General features: G+C 41.4%; 1 protein-coding gene across 1 annotated transcript in view; it reads right to left on the bottom strand.

The window, feature by feature from the left end:
- Positions 1 to 1,700: 1,700 nt before the first annotated feature.
- The window catches only part of LOC136768775 (E3 ubiquitin-protein ligase TRIM39), a 38,999-nt gene continuing 16,795 nt past the window's right edge, over positions 1,701 to 23,904 (bottom strand). Inside the window, exons 4-9 of the mRNA XM_066723137.1 lie at positions 22,419 to 22,517; positions 13,499 to 13,642; positions 10,813 to 10,902; positions 4,330 to 4,356; positions 4,103 to 4,129; positions 1,701 to 3,664 (exon numbers count right to left, since the gene is read on the bottom strand). Of these exons, the coding sequence (XP_066579234.1) occupies positions 3,162 to 3,664; positions 4,103 to 4,129; positions 4,330 to 4,356; positions 10,813 to 10,902; positions 13,499 to 13,642; positions 22,419 to 22,517 (890 nt within the window). The 3' untranslated portion in view covers positions 1,701 to 3,161. The remainder of the gene's footprint in view (positions 3,665 to 4,102; positions 4,130 to 4,329; positions 4,357 to 10,812; positions 10,903 to 13,498; positions 13,643 to 22,418; positions 22,518 to 23,904) is intronic.

Raw genomic sequence — 23,904 nt, 5'->3', positions numbered from 1 at the left:
ATATCATTAGTACTGTTCATACATCAACACTCTGTAAGATATATAAGCTCCACATACACATTAATTTAAAATATAACAGATTTTTAGAAAAAGACAGAAAATTAGCCAATTAGTGCTGGCCAGACACAGGAAGTGTTTAATAGGTTGACCTTCAGAAGGGGAGGGGCCACCAGCCCCAGCCACCACAGTGGAGGTCAGACACTGTCTGTCCTGCTGCAAAGGTAACAGTTATACAGATATACAGGTCTAACATGTTCTGCTGTTGCAATTAATATCAATACAGTGAGGGAAAAAAGTATTTGATCCCCTGCTGATTTTGTACGTTTGCCCACTGACAAAGAAATGATCAGTCTATAATTGTAATGGTAGGTGTATTTTAACAGTGAGAGACAGAATAACAACAAAAAAATCCAGAAAAATGCATTTCAAAAAAGTTATACATTGATTTGCATGTTAAAGAGGGAAATAAGTATTTGATCCCCTATCTCTTAAAGGGAGTGCTCCTAATCTCAGTTAATTACCTGTATAAAAGACACCTGTCCACAGAAGCAATCAATCAATCAAATTCCAAACTCTCCACCATGGCCAAGACCAAAGAGCTGTCCAAGGATGTCAGGGACAAGCAGCTTGGTGAGAAGGTGACAACAGTTGGCACGATTATTCAAATGGAAGAAACACAAAATAACTGTCAGTCTCCCTCGGTCTGGGGCTCCATGCAAGATCTCACCTCGTGGAGTTTCAATGATCATGAGAATGGTGAGGAATCATAACTACACGGGAGGATCTTGTTAATGATCTCAAGGCAGCTGGGACCATAGTCACCAAGAAAACAATTGGTAACACACTACGCCGTGAAGGACTGAAATCCTGCAGCGCCCGCAAGGTCCCCCTGCTCAAGAAAGCACATGTACAGGCCCGTCTGAAGTTTGCCAATGAACATCTGAATGATTCAGAGGAGAACTGGGTGAAAGTGTTGTGGTCAGATGAGACCAAAATCAAGCTCTTTGGCATCAACTCAACTCGCCGTGTTTGGAGGAGGAGGAATGACCCCAAGAACACCATCCCCACCGTCAAACATGGAGGTGGAAACATTATGCTTTGGGGGTGTTTTTCTGCTAAGGGGACAGGACAACTGCACCGCATCAAAAGGACGATGGACGGGGCCATGTACCGTCAAATCTTGGGTGAGAACCTCCTTCCCTCAGCCAGAGCATTGAAAATGGGTCGTGGATGGGTATTCCAGCATGACAATGACCCAAAACACACAGCCAAGGCAACAAAGGAGTGGCTCAAGAAGAAGCACATTAAGGTCCTGGAGTGGCCTAGCCAGTCTCCAGACCTTAATCCCATAGAAAATCTGTGGAGGGAGCTGAAGGTTCGAGTTGCCAAACGTCAGCCTCGAAACCTTAATGACTTGGAGAGGATCTGCAAAGAGGAGTGGGACAAAATCCCTCCTGAGATGTGTGCAAACCTGGTGGCCAACTACAAGAAACGTCTGACCTCTGTGATTGCCAACAAGGGTTTTGCCACCAAGTACTAAGCCGAAGGGGTCAAATACTTATTTCCCTCATTAACATGCAAATCAATTTATAACTTTTTTTAAATGCGTTTTTCTGGATTTTTTTGTTGTTATTCTGTCTCTCACTGTTAAAATACACCTACCATTACAATTATAGACTGATCATTTCTTTGTCAGTGGGTAAAGCACAAAATCAGCAGGGGATCAAATACTTTTTTCCCTCACTGTATATAATCCTTGGGCACAATGAGTGTTTTTATTATTCCACTTTTCTTGTTACAGATACCCTCTAAAAATCTGAATTTACTAGGTATTGTCTTACCTGAATGGCAATGGGTTGCTAACACTATTATCACATGCACAAGTAGGCAGACATGCTAAATAATTACTTAATACAAATAATTTATTTAGTGCAGGTAGACCAAGACCAGACACTAAAAACTATTTGCAGAAAATATAAATTAACAGCAAAATATGTTCAGTTCACAATATCTTATAACAAGTTAATTCAACTAAGTGGTTAAATGTAACAAAGGGCATTAAAATTGCTGAAAAACAATTGCACACGTATCAAACATGCTATCCTCTCTGTTTTATTCTATTTGATTAAACATTTAGCAACTGAAATGTTTTATTTGTGGACTGAATGCACACCTGAGCTGAGCACGATAAAAATATATCCACATTTAATTTAAGCAGTTTTATATTGTAACAGTTTTGGTTTGTTACCAACCCTTCTGGGTCAAAAACAGGAGTCAATTTATTAACAAACATGCTCTTTATTTCTCACATGCACCGTCCACCTTTACAAAGGCAGTGCTAGCTGTGGAAAGACCTAAAAACTGCTGGGGCTATTTAGAGCCCAATTATTAAAACGGGTGGGGGGGGAGCAAATCAGACTTATAGGAACAGGAGACATAACAATTAAAAGGCACTTAATTAACTTTGTACAGTCCTTTCTCTAATCTCCTAGTAGCCCCTACGGAGATGGACGCATATTAATCCAGAGGGGCGCTGCTGCCTTTCCATCTCCATTACAATATCAAATAAATAAGCCTACCAAAAGGGCAAGGACAAACATAGAAAAAACCTAGAAAAACACGCAGACTGCAAGATAAAAATGAATTCAAGATCTGTCCATTTAATCAATTGTGTTTCAGTACCACTGATAGCACTGCACCTCAGCGCAGGTGCGCATTCAGTCCGGTAAACAAAACATTTCAGTTATGAAACAGCCGAGTTATGAAGCTGACCAAAAAAAATTACAAGATATTTTTGAGGGAATACAAATCTCACAGCACACTTGGGGAGTCCTCATGGCACACCATTGTGCCGCGGCACATGGGTTGAAAACCACTAGCCTAGTGGACAGACTGTAAAGCTTCTGTTCATCTTGGTAACTAAAGTTAATTTCTCATGATGAAATTAAAATATTGTGGCCAGTTTCAGTTTGTGAATGATGTGAAAGAATCTTTTTCATCTTTCAAATCCAAAGTGAACAAATTCATTTTTTTACCTTCTCACACACCTTCCATTTTAACTGATTTGTATCTGGAAGGCCAATGATGTCTAAGATCAAACATTTAGTTTCAGAAGACAATAATGAGAGGGAGTATATTTTACTGAAGCTCTACCCTCACTCTTATGAAGGGGAGACAATAGTAATTCCTCTTTTATCTCTAGTGTAGAACAGTGGGTAGAATGTCTCTGTGAAGTTCACACTGAAACTGTAAATTAATTCTCGAGTCTCCGCTTTATAAAAGGACAGCTGCTGCTGCTCACAGTTAACATACACCCCTACACTATTGGGCAGGGTCTGATTTATTGGGGTTCGGGGTCTAGTAATGGCGCTGTACTTTGTTTCATACCAGCATTCTACAGCCCAAGCACCGTTCTCAGGCTTTAGGTCCATGATCTGATGGGCAGATCCTTTGAAGATGCCGACTTCCCAGTTTTGATTGTCACCCACTTTCACCTCCCAGTAGTGTCTACCTGAGCTGAATCCTGCTTTACCCAAGACACAGGGATTATGAACAAATCTTGATGATGATGGCGGGCGCCGAATAGCATCATACATCACATGCTTCCCATCACTGGAGATCTTTAAGTTGGCGTGGGCTGAATCAGGGTCCAGTGTCACATCAACTGCAAGAATAGAGAGGAAAGCTCCGTTGAGAGAGATGTGCTTGAAATTAAATAGCTGATCTAACTTCCCTTGGATATGTATTGTGTCTGCTGGTTTGCATTGCAGCTCTGATCCCAATAAGGACTCAAGTAGCTTGGAATGGAAACCAACACTGCTATAATGGCCTGGTGAATGAGTGTTGCATTACCATTAAGTTGCTGAACACAACTGAGAGGCTGAAAACGTAACTGTGGATTAAGAGAGAGTGTGAGTGAATTAGTAACTGAGGATTGACCACACATACCTGTCTGTGTGAACATGTGTGTGCGTGTGTGTGTCTGTGTCTGTGTGCTAAAGCCTCTATGCCTAATAGTGCCAATGGGAATATCTGACCCAAACAGGATTACACACTTATTCATTCTGCCAGGTAAGTGCTATTGTTTTTAATATGGAAATACCTGATGCATTCTGAATCCATTTCCACACTACAAAAAACAACAAACAAAGAAGAAAATGTAAATTTCTTAATTCATCATTGACATCTGTGCCATTGACAAACAGAAAAACACTGAACAGAGTGGAGTTACTCTGGATCATTCCTTACTATTGGTGTGTTAAGATCACTGAAACATGGAAAATAATACAATAAACATATGGATAACAGGTTAATATTATTTTGGATTACCTGCCATAGGTACTTGTCCTTCTTGCTCTGTGAAGAAAATTACAGTGATTGCGGGTTAGATATTGGATAGCATGTGCATTTACATTAGCACACGTCTGATGTTCTGCTTACCAGTATTATAATATACTATAGTGAACATAAGGGTTTCTCTCATACATATTTTGAAGTAGTTGACAATAGCTTTGCTTGAGGCAGAATAAGGAAAATATTCTGACTGATTTGCAAGCTGGTACACAATTTGACTTGTTGAGGGAAAAAGTGGATGTTCTGTGATCTTAAGGGTGAACTGAACTGAAGAATTCTGGAAATCTGGATCTCCAAATTTAGTAATTCATAAAAAAAGGCATTTTCTCTGATCTGTTTTTGATATATATAAACTTAGTTGTGAGAATTTCTCGTATTGGTCAGCAATTATATTGAACTTAAACAAATTAATTAATTTGAGCACAAGGGCCTGTGTGCATCTGCCTTTCTTTCTGTCTTGAGAAGTCTGTAGCAGACAGACACATTCGATTATCAAAACATTGCCTTGACACTATCAGTGTCAAACTTCCTGTTGTTTCTGAGAGTTGTCCACAAGGTCACAGAGGTGGTGAGGTGGAATTGTGGGTATGACATGTCTACTCCTTAGCTATATTGTTGATTATTCAGTAGACAATATAATCTCTTAGACTTGCATATGAATTAGTATTTCATGCATATTCATTGTTTCTTCCAATTATCCCTATATAAATGTCCAGACTGGCTGAGTATGATTAGGTGAAATGAACAACAAGAATGGCAATGATTCATGTTTTACTTACTGGATAGCTTGGTAAGGGCAGAGCAATATGTAAATAAGAGAAGCAAAATATAAGGTATCAGTGGAGGTTATACTATGAAAAAGTAGAAATGCACAGGTAATGTGTGTAAATCATATACAATTCTAATATTTTTCTGGAGAAATCTCGATTCCCAGCAACCAAAAAAAAAAAAAAAATAGTTCATTCCTCTGTCACAGATCAAGGAGGTTACAGGCAGGCAGGACACACGTCTGCAGAGGTGTGGACCAGGACCATTACATCTCAGCAGGACCCTGCCCCACCAGATCAAAGAGGATCTTGTAAACATTTCTCCCTCAGACAGATGGTTAAACAAAGCATCCCTCTCCAGACACCTTTGGAATGCAAGAAGGACAGCCATGAAAGTGACAAAGCGTAAGATGAGGCTCACCAGACAAGCCATTTGACACCCAGCACAACCCTGTCCCATTTGCAAGCATACCAACTAAAACCTTAGCAACAAAGAATGGAGTATTTCATATTTATTATCAAAACACCAAAAATTACCAGTTTAATACAGGCTTCCCCTTCTCTAAATTAATATCAAACAGGACAAGGGACCATGGCACTCAGACCAACTCCATTCAAAACTAAGGTTACAGTGACAACAAAAGTCAAATAATATCCAAACACCTCCACATACTTCATGTTTGGTTTTGATTGAAAAGGCATTTGTAGCGTTATGTTGGGTGTATTTTGATAAGAGCATTTTAGCTCTGAGCTGAAGCACTGATCTAAAGAAGACCTCTCCCCCCCAGAGTTATCAGATTTCCTTAACTCATCAGCTTGGAATTGGTTTACATCAAAATGACAGTTTTGGGGAGGATGGCACCGAGAATAGGCCAAATAGTTTGGAATCCTGCTATGAGATGTCTGGAGAAAGGGGCCTGTAGGTAATAAAAAAACTCTTTGAAGTGGACGAGAGCCGAAATCCCGACTTAGAGCTACGAACCCGGGCCAACCGGCATTTCCAAAAGATGGCATGGATTGACATCAGTCATAAATCAAGCCCCCCTCCAATAGGACACTGGGGGCTGAAACCGAAATCCAATCTCAAAAACTCAAGAACCAATCACCTATTGATCTGACAGACTATAAAGAACAGCGCACAGTCTCTTTCTTTCTCTCTCTCACCTGAACCAGTAACTCGCTGCCACAGCTCAACCTGTAGCTCTGTTGCCCGAACCGGAACCAGAAACCAACCAAGTCTTTGCCGGCAACAGAAGAGTTAAACTGGGAGAAGGAGATTGAGCCGTACGAAGAATTCTTTTAAAGGACTTTATTAAATAAAGAACTTTACAGACTGCGCTGCCCGCCTGTGCCCACCTGATCAGTGGAGTTTTACAGCTGGACAATTGACTAAGTCGACTGTATTCGAAAGTGTCAGTCATTTAAATAGCTATTTGAGTCTTAAGAAACTTGACCCTCAGAACGAATAGGGCCCTGGTTTCCTCAAAGACTTTGTCTTCAAGTAACTACGGTGGAACCCTGCTTACAAAGAAGATTTTGTGCACAACCTTGGGGCCTTCAAACCAGTGGAAAATCTGTTTGGAAACGACTCTACTTTCGCGAAACCCCAACTTCCAGGTGCATCGACTGAGTGAAAGTTCTTGGACAAAGCCGAACCGGACTGCCTTTGTTCCAACCACACGGACCTCGTGCCGTGTGCTGTTATCTGAGCCCGAAGACAGAGAGGCCTCTCTGCGACGAAGTTCAGATATGTTTAACAGTTTGGAGTTTGTGATTCATGACATTTGAGAAATCAATTAGAAATGTTAATCTGTGATTCATAACTCTACAATGTGTAATATCATTTAGTTTTCTTAAATATAAATGTGTGTTGCATTAAACTGTTTTGTTGATAATTTTAGAAATAAAATCTGTCAACGCCGAGAAATATCTTCTCATTCCTGTTTAACTGTTTAGTCTGAAATTGACACAAGTTAATAGACATTAGATTATTGGTGGCCCTGCCTATCCCTAATCATTGAATAATAATCAGTTAAGGGAAATTGTGGTAACAAGTAATGATAGGATCTTGGCACCTAAACGTAAATGAGACTGATATATATATAACGAGAAGTTACCTGACATAAATACTAACCTGAGTAGTTTTTTAATGTCCGACTATTTACTAATGAGAGACTCACCTTCGTCTTACTAACCGGTAGTGTGTTTATAACCTATTTTGTTTAACGATTTGTGTTATCATATGCGATCCCATGGTCTTTGATTTGGTCACGGAAGTGATTTGTCTTTGATTTGTTGATCTAGAGTTGAATTTTATTTAGTTTTTCCCTTTTGTATAATTAGTGTAATGCTACATTTAGTCTTTGTTTTTGAATAAATTTTACAATTTATATCTTTGGAATTGGTGTCTGCGTCCAATTATTACAGAAATTGAGTTCTACAAGATTCCAGGATTCGTGATAAGGTGATACTATAAATTCACTTCTTTAATTGAAATTTATAAGTGTACCTTACGCTACACATTCAACCAAACTAATGACTAAGTAAACGAAGACTAGCTCACACATTTTTATTTCCATCTATCTCTTAAATAATGGACTAAACAAACCCTAATCACCATCACTGCCACAATGTAACAGCTGCTCTCCCTCTTAAGGGTACAAGAGGACCCCTAGTGCCCAAGAGAAGGAGGACACTGCGACAGCCCTTAAATGGACACAAACGGACATTCTTTTAAATTCACCGATTACAATTTACTAAGATCGAAACCTCAGACATATACGTACTAGGCAGGGTTTTGATCTTAAACAGTTAAACAACTACAGCAGCTGGAAACAAAATGCTAAACCTTTACGATGTCAAAACATGCCACCTTGTTTAATATCAAATTAAACAGGAGAACTTAAGGATCTCAAAAATGTGAATACTAACCCCACCATACTTATACTCAGAAAGTTATCCATAAAACAACTATTCAGGGAAAGTTACTAATGAAGGCTGTAACTTTCCAATACACATTTTAGCAAAAAGGGGCACAGGCAGCCCCGCAACAGGACATCTGAATTTTACGACAACCAAACCAACCAATCAGAAATTGGAGGGACAAAGATTAGAATCTCTTTGTCTAAAACATATAAAAACCATGGATGGAAACTAGCAATTTTGGAGAATGAAACAGCCTCAAGGTCAATTCATGCATATCAACCTCAGCGCTAATCTGAATTCGTATTAGTAAAGTATTGAGGTAACTTGCGTATCAACCCGATCTCGTTTTCAGAGGCCTGACTGCTGTGGGTTGCATGTGTGGGGGTCACTAGATAACAGGACTTAATTCAGCAATTATTATCTCTTCGGATATTGAAACCAGATAAAATGAAAACTCTAGTTTAAAGTCCTAAGACAATCAAAAGTACTTACTAATAAAACAATAACTGTAATGATAAATTAAAACAATTTGTCCATTGCAACATTTTGGCTGTATTTATGAGATCAGCATCCTTTCATTTAACTATTTACAACTGGGTCAGAGCATCTCCAAAACTGCAGCTCTTGTGGGGTGTTCCTGGTCTGCAGTGGTCAGTACCTATCAAAAGTGGTCCAAGGAAGGAAAAGCAGTGAAACTGCGACAGGGTCATGGGCGGCCAAGGCTCACTGATGCACGTGGGGAGCGAAGGCTGGCCCGTGTGGTCCGATCCAACAGACGAGCTACTGTAACTCAAATTGCTGAAAAAGTGAATGCTGGTTCTGATGGAAAGGTGTCAGAACACACAGTGCATCGCAGTTTGTTGCGTATGGGGCTGCGTAGCCGCAGACCAGTCAGGGTGCCCATGCTGACCCCTGTCCACTGCCGAAAGCGCCTACAGTGGGCACGTGAGCATCAGAACTGGACCACGGAGCAATGGAAGATGGTGTCTTGGTCTGATAAATCACGAGTTCAAGGTGTTGACTTGGCCTCCAAATTCCCCAGATCTCAATCCAATCGAGCATCTGTGGGATGTGCTGGACAAACAAGTCTGATCCATGGAGGCCCCACCTTGCAACTTACAGGACTTAAAGGATCTGCTACTAATGTCTTGGTGCCAGATACCACAGCACACCTTCAGAGGTCTAGTGGAGTCCATGCCTTGACGGGTCAGGGCTGTTTTGGTGGCAAAAGCGGGACCTACACAATATTAGGCAGGTGGTCATAATGTTACGGCTGATCGGTGTATTCCAAAACAGTCGATAGTCCCTCATGCACTGTCACTAAGACCAGCCCTCCCCTTGTCTGCTTTAACAAGCCCTATGCTCAGATTTACTTACTCTTTTGCTTTTCACCAGATTCATGAGTACTCATGATTTTGTCTATAAATGTAATATTTTTTGACTGCTTGAAATGTTTTATTTCTCGGCAGTTGCTCTTTACTAGCAGTTGCTCTTTACTTGTGACTTGGTTGGTTTTAATAATATTACTTTTAATGTATATATATTGTTAATAATATTTACATATATATTGTTATTGTTGTATCTTAATCCCTTTACTTAACAGGGTTTCCATTACAGTTGTGGGGCTTGAGGATATTCCAGCAGGTTCAAACAGCAGGCCTTTAGCGTTCCCAGACCCCAGAGATCCCAACCGAGTTACTATGACAAGAGTCTGTGAATGAAGGTGAGGACCCAAGTGCTGAGGGGGCAATCGGTAGTGTTTGGATAAATCATTCAGGAGTTCTGACATACTCAAGCTCAAACTAAAAATCATAAAACCAAACATACTCTTGTTGTTTGCGAGAATACTATAAAACAAATTAATAGAATTACAACAGTGTTTGTAAGGACAAAAATAAAAATATATATATGGAACAAATGTAAACACTGACTATCTGCACCTGCATTGTTACATAGCTTTGCAAGAGTTTGGCTTTCCATTTCAGTTACACACTGCTGCATTAGAGGAATGTTCCTGCAGTTTGGAGCAGTTGGGCTGAATGTCCAGTTTCTTCTGAAGTTCTAATTACAATAGAAAACGTGGGTAACTTTTACAATAATGGACACTCTTAATTCATGTATTAATACTACAGGAATAGTAAAACAATAAACGTGTAAACTTGTAAATCATATATATATATAACAGATTTAGGGACAGGTCTAGGGATGGGGTCACAGGGTAACACATATTCCTAATGAATTAATTTATGAATAACTCAGGATTAATCCCAGAATTTTTCATGCGTTTCCTGTGAGATCTGATGTTGGTCACATGAACCCTGACCCTAACACTGTTACATGTAAATAGCATTGGAACTCAGGGTGCAGAAGTGTATACGTTATACATACATTCATTATTTGGGGATTTGTACCCATTATTTTAAAATGTTGAGGGTTGAGGTTACAGTTTATATGTGTAATGAACATCAGAGCTCAGAGGAGGTATGTGATATATTCAGGTGTTATTGCTGTGGTACTCATGCATTAACATAGGAGGAACTGTGAATATTATTGTGAAGTGTTATGAAAAATTCCACCTGAGATTTGTGATTATGTTTCAGTTCATGAAATCAGATCAGATTTTACAAATTTACATGTTTTTATGCATAACAGTGAGATGCTGGATGATATTCTAGAATGTGCAGTCAACGTCCCTTCGTCTGAAACTCATAGAGATGGCAAAAGAACACTGGGGAATGTGCACATCTGCCTTTCAAAACAATCTTACCTTCTTTAACCTTTTGTAGAGCAGAGTAGTACTGTTGCAGATGTGAAACTTTTTCAGAACAAATTAGATTCTTGGCATTCTTCTGAATGGCTGCCAGGAAAAAAATAAAAAGAATCAGGTGCTTTTGCTTTAGCATATACAGTCTGATCAAAAACAGATCACCTTGAATTATGTATTTATTTGTTTGTTTCTTTGTTTACATATTGATGTATTAGTTGATGTCACTGTGTGGGCAGCGCCAGCACCCCCACCATGTACAGTTGGCCATTCCTATGCTACCAGATTTGTTGAAGTTGATCCAGGCCACCTGGGACGAACCTGGTGCAGGTGGAGAGCTGTGTGTGCATGTTCTGGGGATGCAGGAGATGGACCTGACCTGTCAGTTGGGGCAATGGTGTCCCTCCCGCTGGTGTCGTCAGAATCCCAGGAATTTGCCTGCTCTAACTGGCAGTGTGAGATCACTAAACACCTTCTTCGAAAGGCCTCCTCTTTAGCCTTACTGGTCTCATTGTTTAGATGCACATTGTTTCTCATCCTATTACACGTCTGGCCTGGCAGTGGAGGCCAAACATGACCGGTCCCTGCAGTCCAAGCAGATAACCCTGGTGTACTAGAGGCCACCCTCTGGGAGACTTGCATCATCTCCTACAGCAGGCAGCACTTCTGCCTCATGAGGCTCCTGTAGTTCTCCCATGCACGTGGCCAATCTGGTCCGTAGGCTCTGCTGCCTCCTGTGCCACAACCTTCTCCTCTGACCTGAAGGCCTCCAGCAACCTCTGACCAATCTGTTCTTCCAACAGCAGCTTGGCAATTTTGTACCACAGACACTTTCCAGGGCATGACGAGGACAATTGTGAAGGACAGCCTACAGCATGTGACCCTCCGTGCGGAGATCTGGCCATTAGTACAGAAGTGTGCCATCCTTGAGGTGCCTCCTCCTCTGATGCTCAAAGGGATTTAATCCAGTAATGTCCTGGTGTCCCCCAAAAAATTCAGTGTCTGTCCATTCTTGAATCTGAGATTCCTGAATTTTCAACTGAAGGTGCTGTGGTTCAAGATGCATATGCACCGCACCATAATCCAGCATGTCAGACCTGGCAACTGATTCACTACGGTGGAACTCAAGGATGCTTATTTGCCTTTTAAGATATTATTTGTTAGAATGTATTTTATTTCCTTTGCGAAATTCTATCGTATCTGGTTTGGTCCAGGAAACAGACTTCCCAATATCTTGTTCCCTACATTTTAAGGAGGCCCCTGGTAGACCCTGGCTTATCTATGTGTCCAGAGTCCAAAAGATACCTGTCCTCTGATTGTCTCCTAGCAAATCTCCAAAGACCCCCACCTCTAAGTTACATCACGTGCCCTTCTCATGGTGTTGTGCTGCCAAAATGTGATTGGTTGAAAGGAAACCTTATAAAACTAAGATAAGTTAGTTTGGGAGTTAAAGAATAAGAAGGAGATAACGACAAGACCAGAGCAGGAGGAAGAGAGAGAGACACACACTGCTGCCTGCCTGACCCAGACACTGTGAGGAGAAGAGGAGAAATCGGGTATTATCTGTTTCTTTCTGTAATCCAGCAGAAGCTTAATATTACTTATTTTCAGTAATATAATTGAATGATATTAGTTTTCTATTTTTGTCACAAATAAATGATTATTGCACATCTGTGACTTGACCCCATCTAAAAAGAATCTTAAAAGAGAAACCAATTGACCTATGAGTTTTCATTTCAACTATTTATTTAGAATGATTGAAAAACCAAGCATATCAAATTCTCTTACAACCTTCAAAGGGAAAGTGTGGTGTCTGGTCAGAGGACATGACCCTGTCATTTGCCCCATAGTGGCAATATTGCCATTTTTGCAAGAGCTGTTCAATGTACTGGGTAGTGGAACTAGGCTTGATGCTCTCGCTGTGTTTCTTTTCAGTGGTGTTCAGGACTCCTGTTGGGCTTCAGTCCTTGATTACTGTGTCCTAAAACTGACCTCGGGTGTCGCTTCCCTGGGCTGTTTTGCTCCCTCCTGCCATTGATTTCCAGTAGAGTTCTCTACATGTTGCCCTTGCTCCTGATGGTCACTAATCAGGTGTATGCATCCTTGTAGGGTTCAGGTCTTGGATGTGGGCTCTGGGGCCTGTCGTTTGTCCTTCCTCTTGATGGCTTTGATACTCGGTATCTCATAGATCCATCTGGGGTTTATTCTCAACATGAAAGTTAATGATAGATTGAGTATATAACACTGAAGATCTTAAACAGAAAATAACATCCAAAGCTGTGAGGTCACTCGTGAATCTATGGTTCTGTGCGCTGGGGTAAGAAAAGAAGGGACGGCAACTTCCCATAGACACCCTTGGGAGTTATTCTTCTTTTCAGATAATCGAGGTTGCAAAAGCAATCTTAACGTTTAATGTAATCTAATCAATCTAATAAATTCATTAACCAGATCTAAAGAGCTGCCTCAAGTTAGTCTCAATCAAAGAAGTTCTGCTGCACTCATGCTTAAACAAACAACAAACATTAAACATTATGTGTTTCCTTCAAGAAAGTATGATAAAAATAAATAATAAAATTAGAACAGTGTTAGTAAGCAGATAGAAAAATAACTATATATATATATATATATATATATATATATATATATATATATATATATATATATATAAGAAAACAATGTAAACACTGACCATATGAAATTGCCCTGTAGAATAGATTCAGCAGAATTTGGCATTCATTTTCATCCTGGCTGGTGCAGTTACACAATGCTTCATTACAGGAATGTTCTTGCAGTTTGGAGAAGTTGGGTTGAATGTCCAGTTTCTTCTGAAGTTCTAAATATGATGGAAAACATGTGCAAACTTTTACAATAATAGACAAAAACTCTTAATTAATTAATTCATGAATACTACAGGAAGTCCAAAATGAATCATGCACTTGTAAATTATGTTTATAACAGGTTTAGGGACAGGGCTAGGAATGAGGTTACAGTTTAAAATAATGGAAACATATTCCCAATTAATTTATTTACACCTATCGCGCTCATCTGAGCAGGGCAAGGGGGACCCAAGCGCAGACTCACGTATTTTAATAAACCAAGGTGAACTATCTGAAAAGGGGCAAATCCAGAGAACAGAGATAACACTCCAGAGGTCAATCGAACATGCAAACAGACAAAACCAGGGAATCCAAAAGGGGAGTAGTCAAAGGAGCAAAATACAGAAGTCAAAACACAGGCATTCTAAAACTTAAGCTTCACACTTAGTAAAGGAGATAGAGGTAGATATATACAGGACCAGAGGGAGGCCACAGGAATAGGCTGGGAGTGATGAACCAATGGGAGAGGAAACAGAAGTATTTACAAGTTGCCACAGAGAGACACAGGAGAGTACAGGTGGCAGCCATCTTGTTGTTTGACTAGTTTCAGACCAGTCTTAGCATTGCTCTTTTTGTTTTAAGTTTGCCTAAATTGAAGTTAGCATTGTCTGTAGTTTGCCTAAATTGAAGTCAATTCAGTTCAGCTGCTGAGTTGGTGAAAGTAAACAGGTTGTAGAAGGGAGATTTTGTCAAGGACTAGCAGGAATTCTGTTGCAGGGTTAGGGTTAGGGTTAGGCATTGTTTCTCGGTGACAAAAGTTAAGCAGTTGGCTAGGCAACAGGAACCAAGGGACCTTTTTTAAAAGCAAAACAATAAAAAACATTAACAAGCATGTGGCCACTACAGTGTCAGGTTTGCAGAATGATTGCCTTCCTGGATGAACTCAACCAAGAAGGTTTCATTTGTGAATTTGTGAAATCCTAGAGATCAAGGTTCGTGATCTTGAGGCTCAGTTTCTTGATCTGCACTGTATTAGGGATATAGAAGAATTGGTCAATCAGCCCATGGTGTTGTAGGAGTGACAGAAACATGACTTACAGAAAATGATGGGGATGAATACAAGTTGGAAGGATACACACAGTTTAGGAGAGACAGGCAAAAACGGAGAGAGGTTGGGGTAGCATTATATGTGAAAAATGACATTGAGGCAGAATAACTTGTATTAGATTCCAGTAACGGAACAGAATCTTTGTGGGTGAAACTTTTGAACAAGAGATCTGGAGGATTAGCGGTAGGAGTGTGTTACAGACCACCCAACTTAGATGTTCAGAAAGATGCTGCATTGTACAGTGTTATCAGGACTGCATGTAGCAAGGATGTGGCTGTTATAATGGGGGATTTCAATTTCCCAAACTTAGACTGGGAAAGCCCAATGGGGACTACAGAAGCAGAAATATAAATGGTTGAGATAGTAAATGACTGCTTTCTAACTCAATTTGTCAGGGAACCAACCAGAAAGAGTGTATGCATTGACTTGATCTTTTCAAATGACCAAGACAGAGTCAGAGGGACACTAGTTGGAGAACCAATGGCAAACTGTGATCACAATATGGTTAGCTTTGAGGCATTCTTTCAAAAAACAAGGTCCAAGTCTAAAACATTGGTCTACAATTTTAGAAAAGCAAACCTTGAAGGTATGAGACGGCACTTAGAAGAGTTAGACTGGAGCACACTGGATACAGAGTCAGTTGAAAATGGATGGGTATATTTTAAGAATATACTAATTGAGGCTCAGGAGCAATTTGTACCAAAACTTAGCAAATTGCAAAAAACACTGGCCAAAATGGTTTAATAGAGGTATGCAAAAAAATATCAAAAGAAAGAAAATGTTGTATAGCGCATACAAAAGGGATGGTGACGAAACAAAATACGTAGAATATGTTGAGCTGCAAAGAGATCTTAAGAAAGGGATCAGGAAAGCAAAGAGGGAAATAGAAAGAAACATAGGTCTTGGAGCTAAAACTAATGCCAAGAGCTTTTTTCAATATTACAACAGTAAGCGGTCAATAAAGGAGGAAGTGAAACAGATAAAGGGCAAAAATGGAGGTATCTTGGAAAATGAACAAGATGTGGCAAATGTTCTAAATGAGTATTTCACAGAGGTTTTTACAAAATAAAAAACAGATGACATGCCACAGGTTGACAATCAGTCCAGTCAAACCCTAAGAGAGATCAGGATAAATGAGGAGGAGGTACTAAAGGGACTAGCAGAATTAAAAACCAACAAATCACCTGGGCCAGATGGAATATTTCCAACAGTACTTAAAGAAATGCGGGAAATTATTTATAGGCCGCTAACTCAATTATTCCAAATGACACTTAGAACAGGGGATGTGCCAACTGACTGGATGACAGCAAATGTCACACCAATCCACAAGAAAGGGGACAAAACTGAGCCAGGAAATTACAGACCAATCAGTCTCACCTGCATCACTTGTAAAATGTTGGAAACAATGATTAGACAGAAAATAGAGGAGCATCTTAATGAAAACCATATTCTTGGAGATAGTCAACATGGGTTAAGACGAGGCAGATCATGTCTTACTAATTTATTAGAATTTTTTGAACATGCAACTGCAGCTGTAGATCAGGTGAAAGCATATGATATGATATACTTAGATTTCCAAAAAGCTTTTGATAAGGTTCCACACCAAAGACTGATCCTCAAATTGGAAGCTATAGGCATTCAGGGTAATGTAAGTAGATGGATTATGAACTGGTTGATGTATAGGAAACAGAGGGTGTCGATTAGAGGAGTCACTTCTAACTGGAGTGAGGTTGTTAGTGGAGTTCCACAGGGATCAGTACTAGGGCCTGTGCTCTTTCTAATCTATATTAATATCTGGACTCTGGGATAGTTAGCAAACTTGTCAAATTTGCAGATGATACTAAAATAGGTGGCTCAGCAGATACAATCTTGGCAGCACAGGCTATTCAGAGGGACTTGGATAATATTCAGTTGTGGGCCGACACCTGGCAAATGAAATTCAATGTGGACAAGTGCAAGGTAATACATGCAGGTAATAAAAATGTCCACTATAATTACACTACGGGAGGAATAGAACTAGATGAACTATCCCATGAGAAAGACCTAGGAGTCTATGTGGACTCCTCACTTTCTCCATCCAAGCAATGTGGGGAAGCAATAAAAAAGGCAAACAGAATGCTAGGATATATTGTCAAAAGTGTAGAATTTAAAACAAGGGCAGTGATGTTCAGACTGTACAATGCACTAGTTAGAGCTCATCTGGATACTGTGTGCAGTTCTGGGCTCCACACTTCAAGAAAGATATCGCTGCTCTAGAGGCAGTTCAGAGGAGAGCAACCAGACTTATTCCAGGTCTGAAGGGAATGTCCTACTGAGAGACTGAGGGACCTGAACCTTTTCACCCTGGAACAGAGGAGACTATGTGGGGACTTGATCCAAGTCTTCAAAATCATGAAAGGCATCGACCACATCAAACCAGAGGAGCTTTTCCAGATCAGCAAGGACACACGCACCCGGGGACACAAATGGAAATTGGGCTTCAAGGCATTCAAAAACGGAAAACAGGAGACACTTCTTTACACAGAGAGTAGTCACAATCTGGAATAAACTACCCAGCGATGTGGTAGAAGCTGAAAGTTTGGGAACATTTAAAAATAGACTGGATAGGATCCTTGGATCACTTAGTTATTAATGGACACCAAACGAGCACGATGGGTCGAATGGCTTCCTCTCGTTTGTAAACTTTCTTATGACTGTTCTTATGACTCTTACTATATGCATTCCCTCCACTACCACTTCTTCCACTGACACGTGGACTTCCACTTCCACTGACACGAGCCCAAGTCCTCATGGTCACCCCCCAGTGGCCAAGACAATTATGTTTCACAACACTTGCATGCATGCTCAGTGCAGAACCCTGGCAACTCCCACTATGCAAAGACTTGCTGAGTCAAGTGGACGGACTCCTGTGGCACCCCAAACCAGCACAGCTGCAGTTGTGGGTTTGGCCCCTAAAAGGCTCTATCTGATATCACTGGGACTACCAGATAGCATTGTGGAGATGTTACAATCAGCCAGGGTGCTTGCCCTCAAGCATCCTGAAGTGCTGCAAGTGCTGACTTCTCTTGAACCTGTACCGTGGCGGGACAGGATCAGAGGGTGAGACCAGCTCCTCCTCAATGAACTCCACCTCAAGCTCTGAGTCTGCATGCGGACCCAGAGGCACCTGTTGTGCTGCGTGCGCTGCCTGAGGAGAGCGCAGATTTGGTACATTTTGCTGTTTAGAGCATGGATGATCTCATCACGCTCTCTGTCCGTGAAGCTTGACTTCTGTCGCTGACGGTGCGGCCGGGAGGAGGTAATCGACAACTCAGAAGAGGGGGAGGGAGCCCGTGGGCGTCACTCCGCTGCTCTTCCCTGTTGTTCACGTGCACGCGCGGGGACATGTGCGGCCATAGTGGCGCGCACCACGGGCATGTCAGGCAGGGGGGTGTAGCTGCTGTGGGGGGAGCAGCTGCCGTGGCAGGTGTGATAGCGCCAGGCGGCACAGCAGCGGGTGCAGGTGGAGATGTAAGCATGAGAGGCGCGGCTGTCTCCAGTACTACAACCCTAGAGGAGGAGGCGGAGGGGCTCAGGGAGAGGTGGAGATCCAGCGCCCCCGAGACCCCCCCGTCACTCACCGGAGTGGGAGATCGTCGGGCACGGTGGTGATTGTGGTGGTGCCCGGTAGAAGGGCGGACCTCCGGGTGCGCTGCAGCAGACCCGGAAGTCAGTCGGATTAGCTATCAATAATAACTACTCAGTACAAATAGAGATACACACAGAGTAAACGGTGGTGAACAACACAGCCATGAAGCCAACCAACCGAATAATAATTGTTAAATAACAATAAAGGGTCTAATGCACAGACAAGACACATAGAGATCACGTTCTCGGCCCAGGTGAAATGGCAAAAGAGGACGAACCTGCGCTGACGTCACATTTTATAGAACAGGATGTGGGAAGGGAAGTGATGAGCACAGGGGCCAATGGCAGCTTTGATAGAGTGATGTTTTTAACTGGGTTCCTACAGAAGTGCACAGAAACCCCTCCCCCTTGGGCAGTGCTTCCAACTTGAAAGATAACCTAACGTTTTGTATTATATTAATTTTCACTTTTGTTTATTATTGATGTCCTGATTTCTGTGGGTTCATGTATTATTTTTGTTAATTACAGGATTACAGGATTAAATTGAAATTGTTGATAAAGCAAATAAGTTCCATCAAACTTAGTTTAAGGGATGTAATAATTGTCCTTGCTAAATAGTATAAAAATCATCCTTGATGTCATTTGATGTGCCTGTTGGCTAAACACTTGGACAAACTAACTGTAATAATTCGGGGGGGGGGGGGGGGGTGGGGGGAGATAATCTTACATTACTTTACTGCTAAAGAGTAATTTGTCTGTCACAGTTTTATAAAACGTTTTGGGATTTTTAGTTCTATGTATGCATACTGTCCTGGAGGAGAGGGCAGGAAGGAGAGGCGGATGGTGTGAGAGGGACAAGAGACCCATCTACCCAACCGGGCCAAGTGAGCAGAAGACGGGAAGGCACTCCAGCTGTTGTGCCCCTGACGGCTCATGAAAACTTTTACAGAAATTGAGAAATTAACTCTTAATGAATTAATTTATTAATACTACAGGAATAGTCCAAAATTAATCGTAGACTTGTAAATCATATTCATAACAGGTTTAGGGACAGGGCTAGGGTTACAGTTTAAAATAATGAATTGGACACATACTCCCAATTAATTAATTTATTCCCCAGGATTAACCCCTTAGAGCATCATGTATTTCTGTGAGATCTGGGGCCTCATGTATCAACGCTGTGTACGCACAAAAACTTTGCGTAAGCCATCTTTCACGCTCACGGTCAGATGTACTAACAGTGAAATTAACACAAGAATGTGCGTTCCTCCACGCCAACTTCATGTCTGGCGTACGTACATTTCTCATGGTTTTTGTCTGTTGGCGACTCCTACAGGCAATGAAGTGAAGTTGCAAACATTACACTACGAATTGTTGTACAAGTCTATCGGACTACCACCTATGAGAAGCATTTGCTATTAATTTGCAATTTATAAACGAATTAAAATACTATTGTCACATGAGCCTTATGGGAATATTCTATCAATTATGCAATTAAGTAATACATATAAAAGCATGTGCAGATTGATACAACCCTTAGTCTATGGCAATGGCAGCGTTGGCCTTATTAGAGGACTTTGCTAATGGCAGAATCCGAGGAGAACGAGTTTTTAGGGACCACAATGATTTGCTGGCAAACGATGATGACTGGCTTATCAGCCGTTTCAGATTTCCAAGGGCTGTCCTCTTGGAGCTTTGTGCTGAGTTGGGTCCGGATTTGCAGAGAGAGACAGAGAGGAGCCACGCAGTACCCGTTCCCCTACAGGTGCTGACAACACTTGGTTTCCTGGCAACTGGTTCTTTCCAAAGGGAACTGGCAGACCGCTCAGGAATAAACCAGTCGTCTCTGAGCCACGCAATGCCAGCTGTATGGGACGGGATCATCCGCATGTCTACCAGGTATATAAGGTTCCCATACGATGCAGTTGACCAGCCAAACATTAAAGCGCAATTTGCAGTGATAGCCGGTTTTCCTAATGTAATCGGAGCGATCGACTGCACACACATTGCTATAAAGGCTCCATCTGAAGAAAAATGTGCATATGTGAATCGGAAACATTTCCATTCAGTAAATGTGCAGATAATGTGTGATGCACAAATGCACGTAACAAATATTGTAGCAAGGTGGCCTGGGTCAACCCATGATTAATATATCCTTACAAACAGCATGGTTGGGATGAAGCTCCAAGCTGGCAGGGTGCGCGATGGGTGGCTTCTTGGTGAGTGATGCATTTAAAGTTATGGTTCTATTTAATTTTATTTTTATTATTGTTTTTGCTGATTAATTATTCAACTGCCCATCAGGAGACTGTGGTTATCCACTAAAGACGTGGCTATTAAACCCCCTCACCAACCCACAAACTGACCAAGAGCGCAGCTACAATGATGCCCATTCTCGCACTCGGTCAGTTGTAGAGCGGGCGATTGGGCAGCTGAAATGTCGGTGGCGCTGCCTTGACAGGACCGGGGGGATGCTGTTATACCGCCCTGACAAGGTGTGCCGCATCGTTCTGGCCCGTGGTGTGCTGCACAATGTCGCGCACAGGCACGGCATACCACTTGGTGAGGTGGCGGCACTGCCAGATGACCCCGACCGGACCAATGTATGTGCAGCCCAACCAACAAGCCATTCAGGCCCGTCAACATGTGATTGCGACAATATAAATGGTAATCAGAGACAAAGTTCATTTTTTGACCAATTCCTGTAATGAGTGGCTCATGTCTGTGAGTGCGTCAGTGATATTTTTCAGGTGACTGTTAATATCTCAGATAGCCATTTGCTGTTGTGACTCCAGAACTGCATGCGTCAATACACGGCCAGACGGACGGGCCTCAGCACTGGGGGGAGCACTGGAAACGCCGGAAACACTGGAGACGCCGGACACAATGGGCCCTGGCTGCTCATGGGGGGCGGACTCCGAGTGCGTGCCAGTGGACGTTCCTACTGTTGCACCATATAAATCAAAATAAACACAGGCACATGTTAATTGAGATTTTAGTCTGCTCCTTATTAATGAGAACACGCATTTGTCATAAATGCAATGGATACGTAAAATCTCTGGTGTACTTTTGGTCAGCTACATTGCATGCATTTGAAAATGAAATGCAGGCTGGTAAGCTATGTGTACCACAGTTAAGCAAACAAATTGAAAATGAGTTACCTTCGTGGCAGTCCTCTAGTCTATCCGAGTCTCCCACAGCATCAGATACTATTCCAGAGAGTACAGTGACACCCATGATAGAGGCAACTCTCTGCTCAAAGGGTGTAAGTTCATCGACCCCTGTACCACTGCCTGTTCTGCCCACACTTTGTCAGTGCGCAGCAGTTCTCCGCTTAACTTCCACCTGTATATCAGACCATTTATTTTTAAGGTCATTTAACATTGCGATTTTCAGATCCCACCCCATTGACGGCGTCAGCCAAACTCTCCCACTCATTTTTTTTTCCTTTTGTTATTAATTCCAGAGGAAAAAGTCCCAAATAAAACATTTTTTCTCGTTTCTACCTCCGATAGTAGCACCTCCAATTCACTTTCCGTAAAGTTTTGTTTCTTGCTGCTGGCTTTTGCCATTTTCTTGCTGCTTGCTTTTGCCACAGTGGAATCATTACCACATTTACAATTATTTAATTAAGGGAGGAGACAGGGTGGGGTGTTGTGCTCATGCATGTGCGCTCAATTTCACATTAATTGGGATGTACAAAGAGAATATGTGTGGGATCTGTTTTTTTTTTGTGCGTACGCACATTTACAGCTTTGTCCGTATGCAATGTTTTAGTATGAATTCAACACAAGTCTTTGTACATGAGGCCCTGATGTTGGTCCATTAACCCTGATCCTAATTCTGTTATACATGTAATTAACATTAAAGCTCAGATTAAGTGCACAAGTTATTCATACATTCATTCATTAGGAATTTAAACCCATTATTTTGTAATATGACCACTTCAGGGCTAGGGTTGAGGTTTATATGTGTGATCAACATTAGAGCTCAGAGGAGGTATGAAATCACAAAAGACACTGAGAAATGTGAACATCTGCCTTTGAAAACAATCTTACTGTCATAGATCTTTTGTAGAGCAGAGTAGTTCTGTTGCAGAGGTGAAACTTTTTCAGCACTAATTAGTTCCGGTGGACTTTTTTCGGTCTTCCAAGTGGCTGAAAAAACAAAGGAAAAAAAAAACAGAATGAGGGCGCTTTTTCTTTAGCATACCCAGTCTGATAAATAATATAGATCACCTTGAATTATTATTATTATTATTATTATTATTATTATTATTATTATTATTATGCATTTGTTTATTTATTTACATATTTATATATTAGTACACAATTTTAACCAGGGTTAGTTACAGTTTACATAAGAATCATTTCAAAACAATACAAAGTGCAGTAATACAACCAGTACAAAATACAATAAGCAGACATCCTAGTACAGTGAGCTACCAAGTACAGATATAATACAGTACAGTCCTATGTATGTGCTAACGGGAGGGTTAGGTATCGGAGATGTTGCAGTAAAAGTAAAGAAGTGCTAGCTATACATAAATAAACAGGAGCATAAGGCAGCAGAGTTTAAAGCATAAAGTGCATAAGAGCAAGAGTGCTGAGCAGCCCAGAGATTAGGCTGCTGTGTTACAGGTACAGTAAGAACAGATGTGTGTTGAGTAATCGCCGTCTAGTGAAGACAACGTTATGACTGGTAGTGCAGTCCAGTCGAGACAATGTTAAGTAGGAGCCTAGGTCTTGAACTGGGTGCAAGTCAAGATTTGGAACCAATGGAGGGAGCAGAGAAGTGGCGTAGCATGTGGAATGGAAGCAGGGAGATTGTCATAGGCAGTGACATGTGCTCATCATATATACTAACTTACTGTGTTATAGTGTCACGGGAGCTGACTACACTTTTGTATTATATTCATGTTCGCTTTTGTTATTGATGTTTTGATTTCTATGGGTTTATTTATTATCTCCATTAAATGCACCTTTCATTGCTTTTTTATTTTTCACATTTTTCCTTTCCCACATATGGCTGTTGATTATTCACACACACACCTGCAACACACCTGCAACAGATCTGGTGATGCTCTGCCACTCGCCAGAGGTCTTCTTCCATACAGACTCTACCCCCTCTGAGAGATCCCCCAGGTTAAAAAAGTGGAGCCATGATAGATTTGGGAGAGCAGTGCAAGAATGAAAGGAAGAGGAAGACTGGCACAGAGAGAAACAGAGCAAGAGAGCACAGTGTGTGAATGGGAAGCTCACCTGGGGTGAGATAGAGAGTCTGGGTAGCAGGATGAGGAGAGGGCAGGAAGGAGAGGTGGATGGAGTGAAAGGGATGAGAGACTCGGCTCCCCAACCGGGCCAAGTGAGCAGAAGATGGGAAGACACACCAGCTGTTGTGCCCCTGACAGCTCGTGAAAGGAAAACTTTTACAATAATGGACAAAACTCTTAATGAATTAATGTATTCATACTACAGGAATAGTCCAAAATTAATCATGGACTTGTAAGTCATATTTATAACAGCTTTAGGGGCAGGGCTAGGG

The sequence above is a fragment of the Amia ocellicauda genome, chromosome 14 (assembly GCF_036373705.1).
Source record: "Amia ocellicauda isolate fAmiCal2 chromosome 14, fAmiCal2.hap1, whole genome shotgun sequence".
Classification (NCBI taxonomy): Eukaryota; Metazoa; Chordata; class Actinopteri; order Amiiformes; family Amiidae; genus Amia; species Amia ocellicauda.
This window is presented reverse-complemented; position numbering and strand designations above follow the sequence as displayed.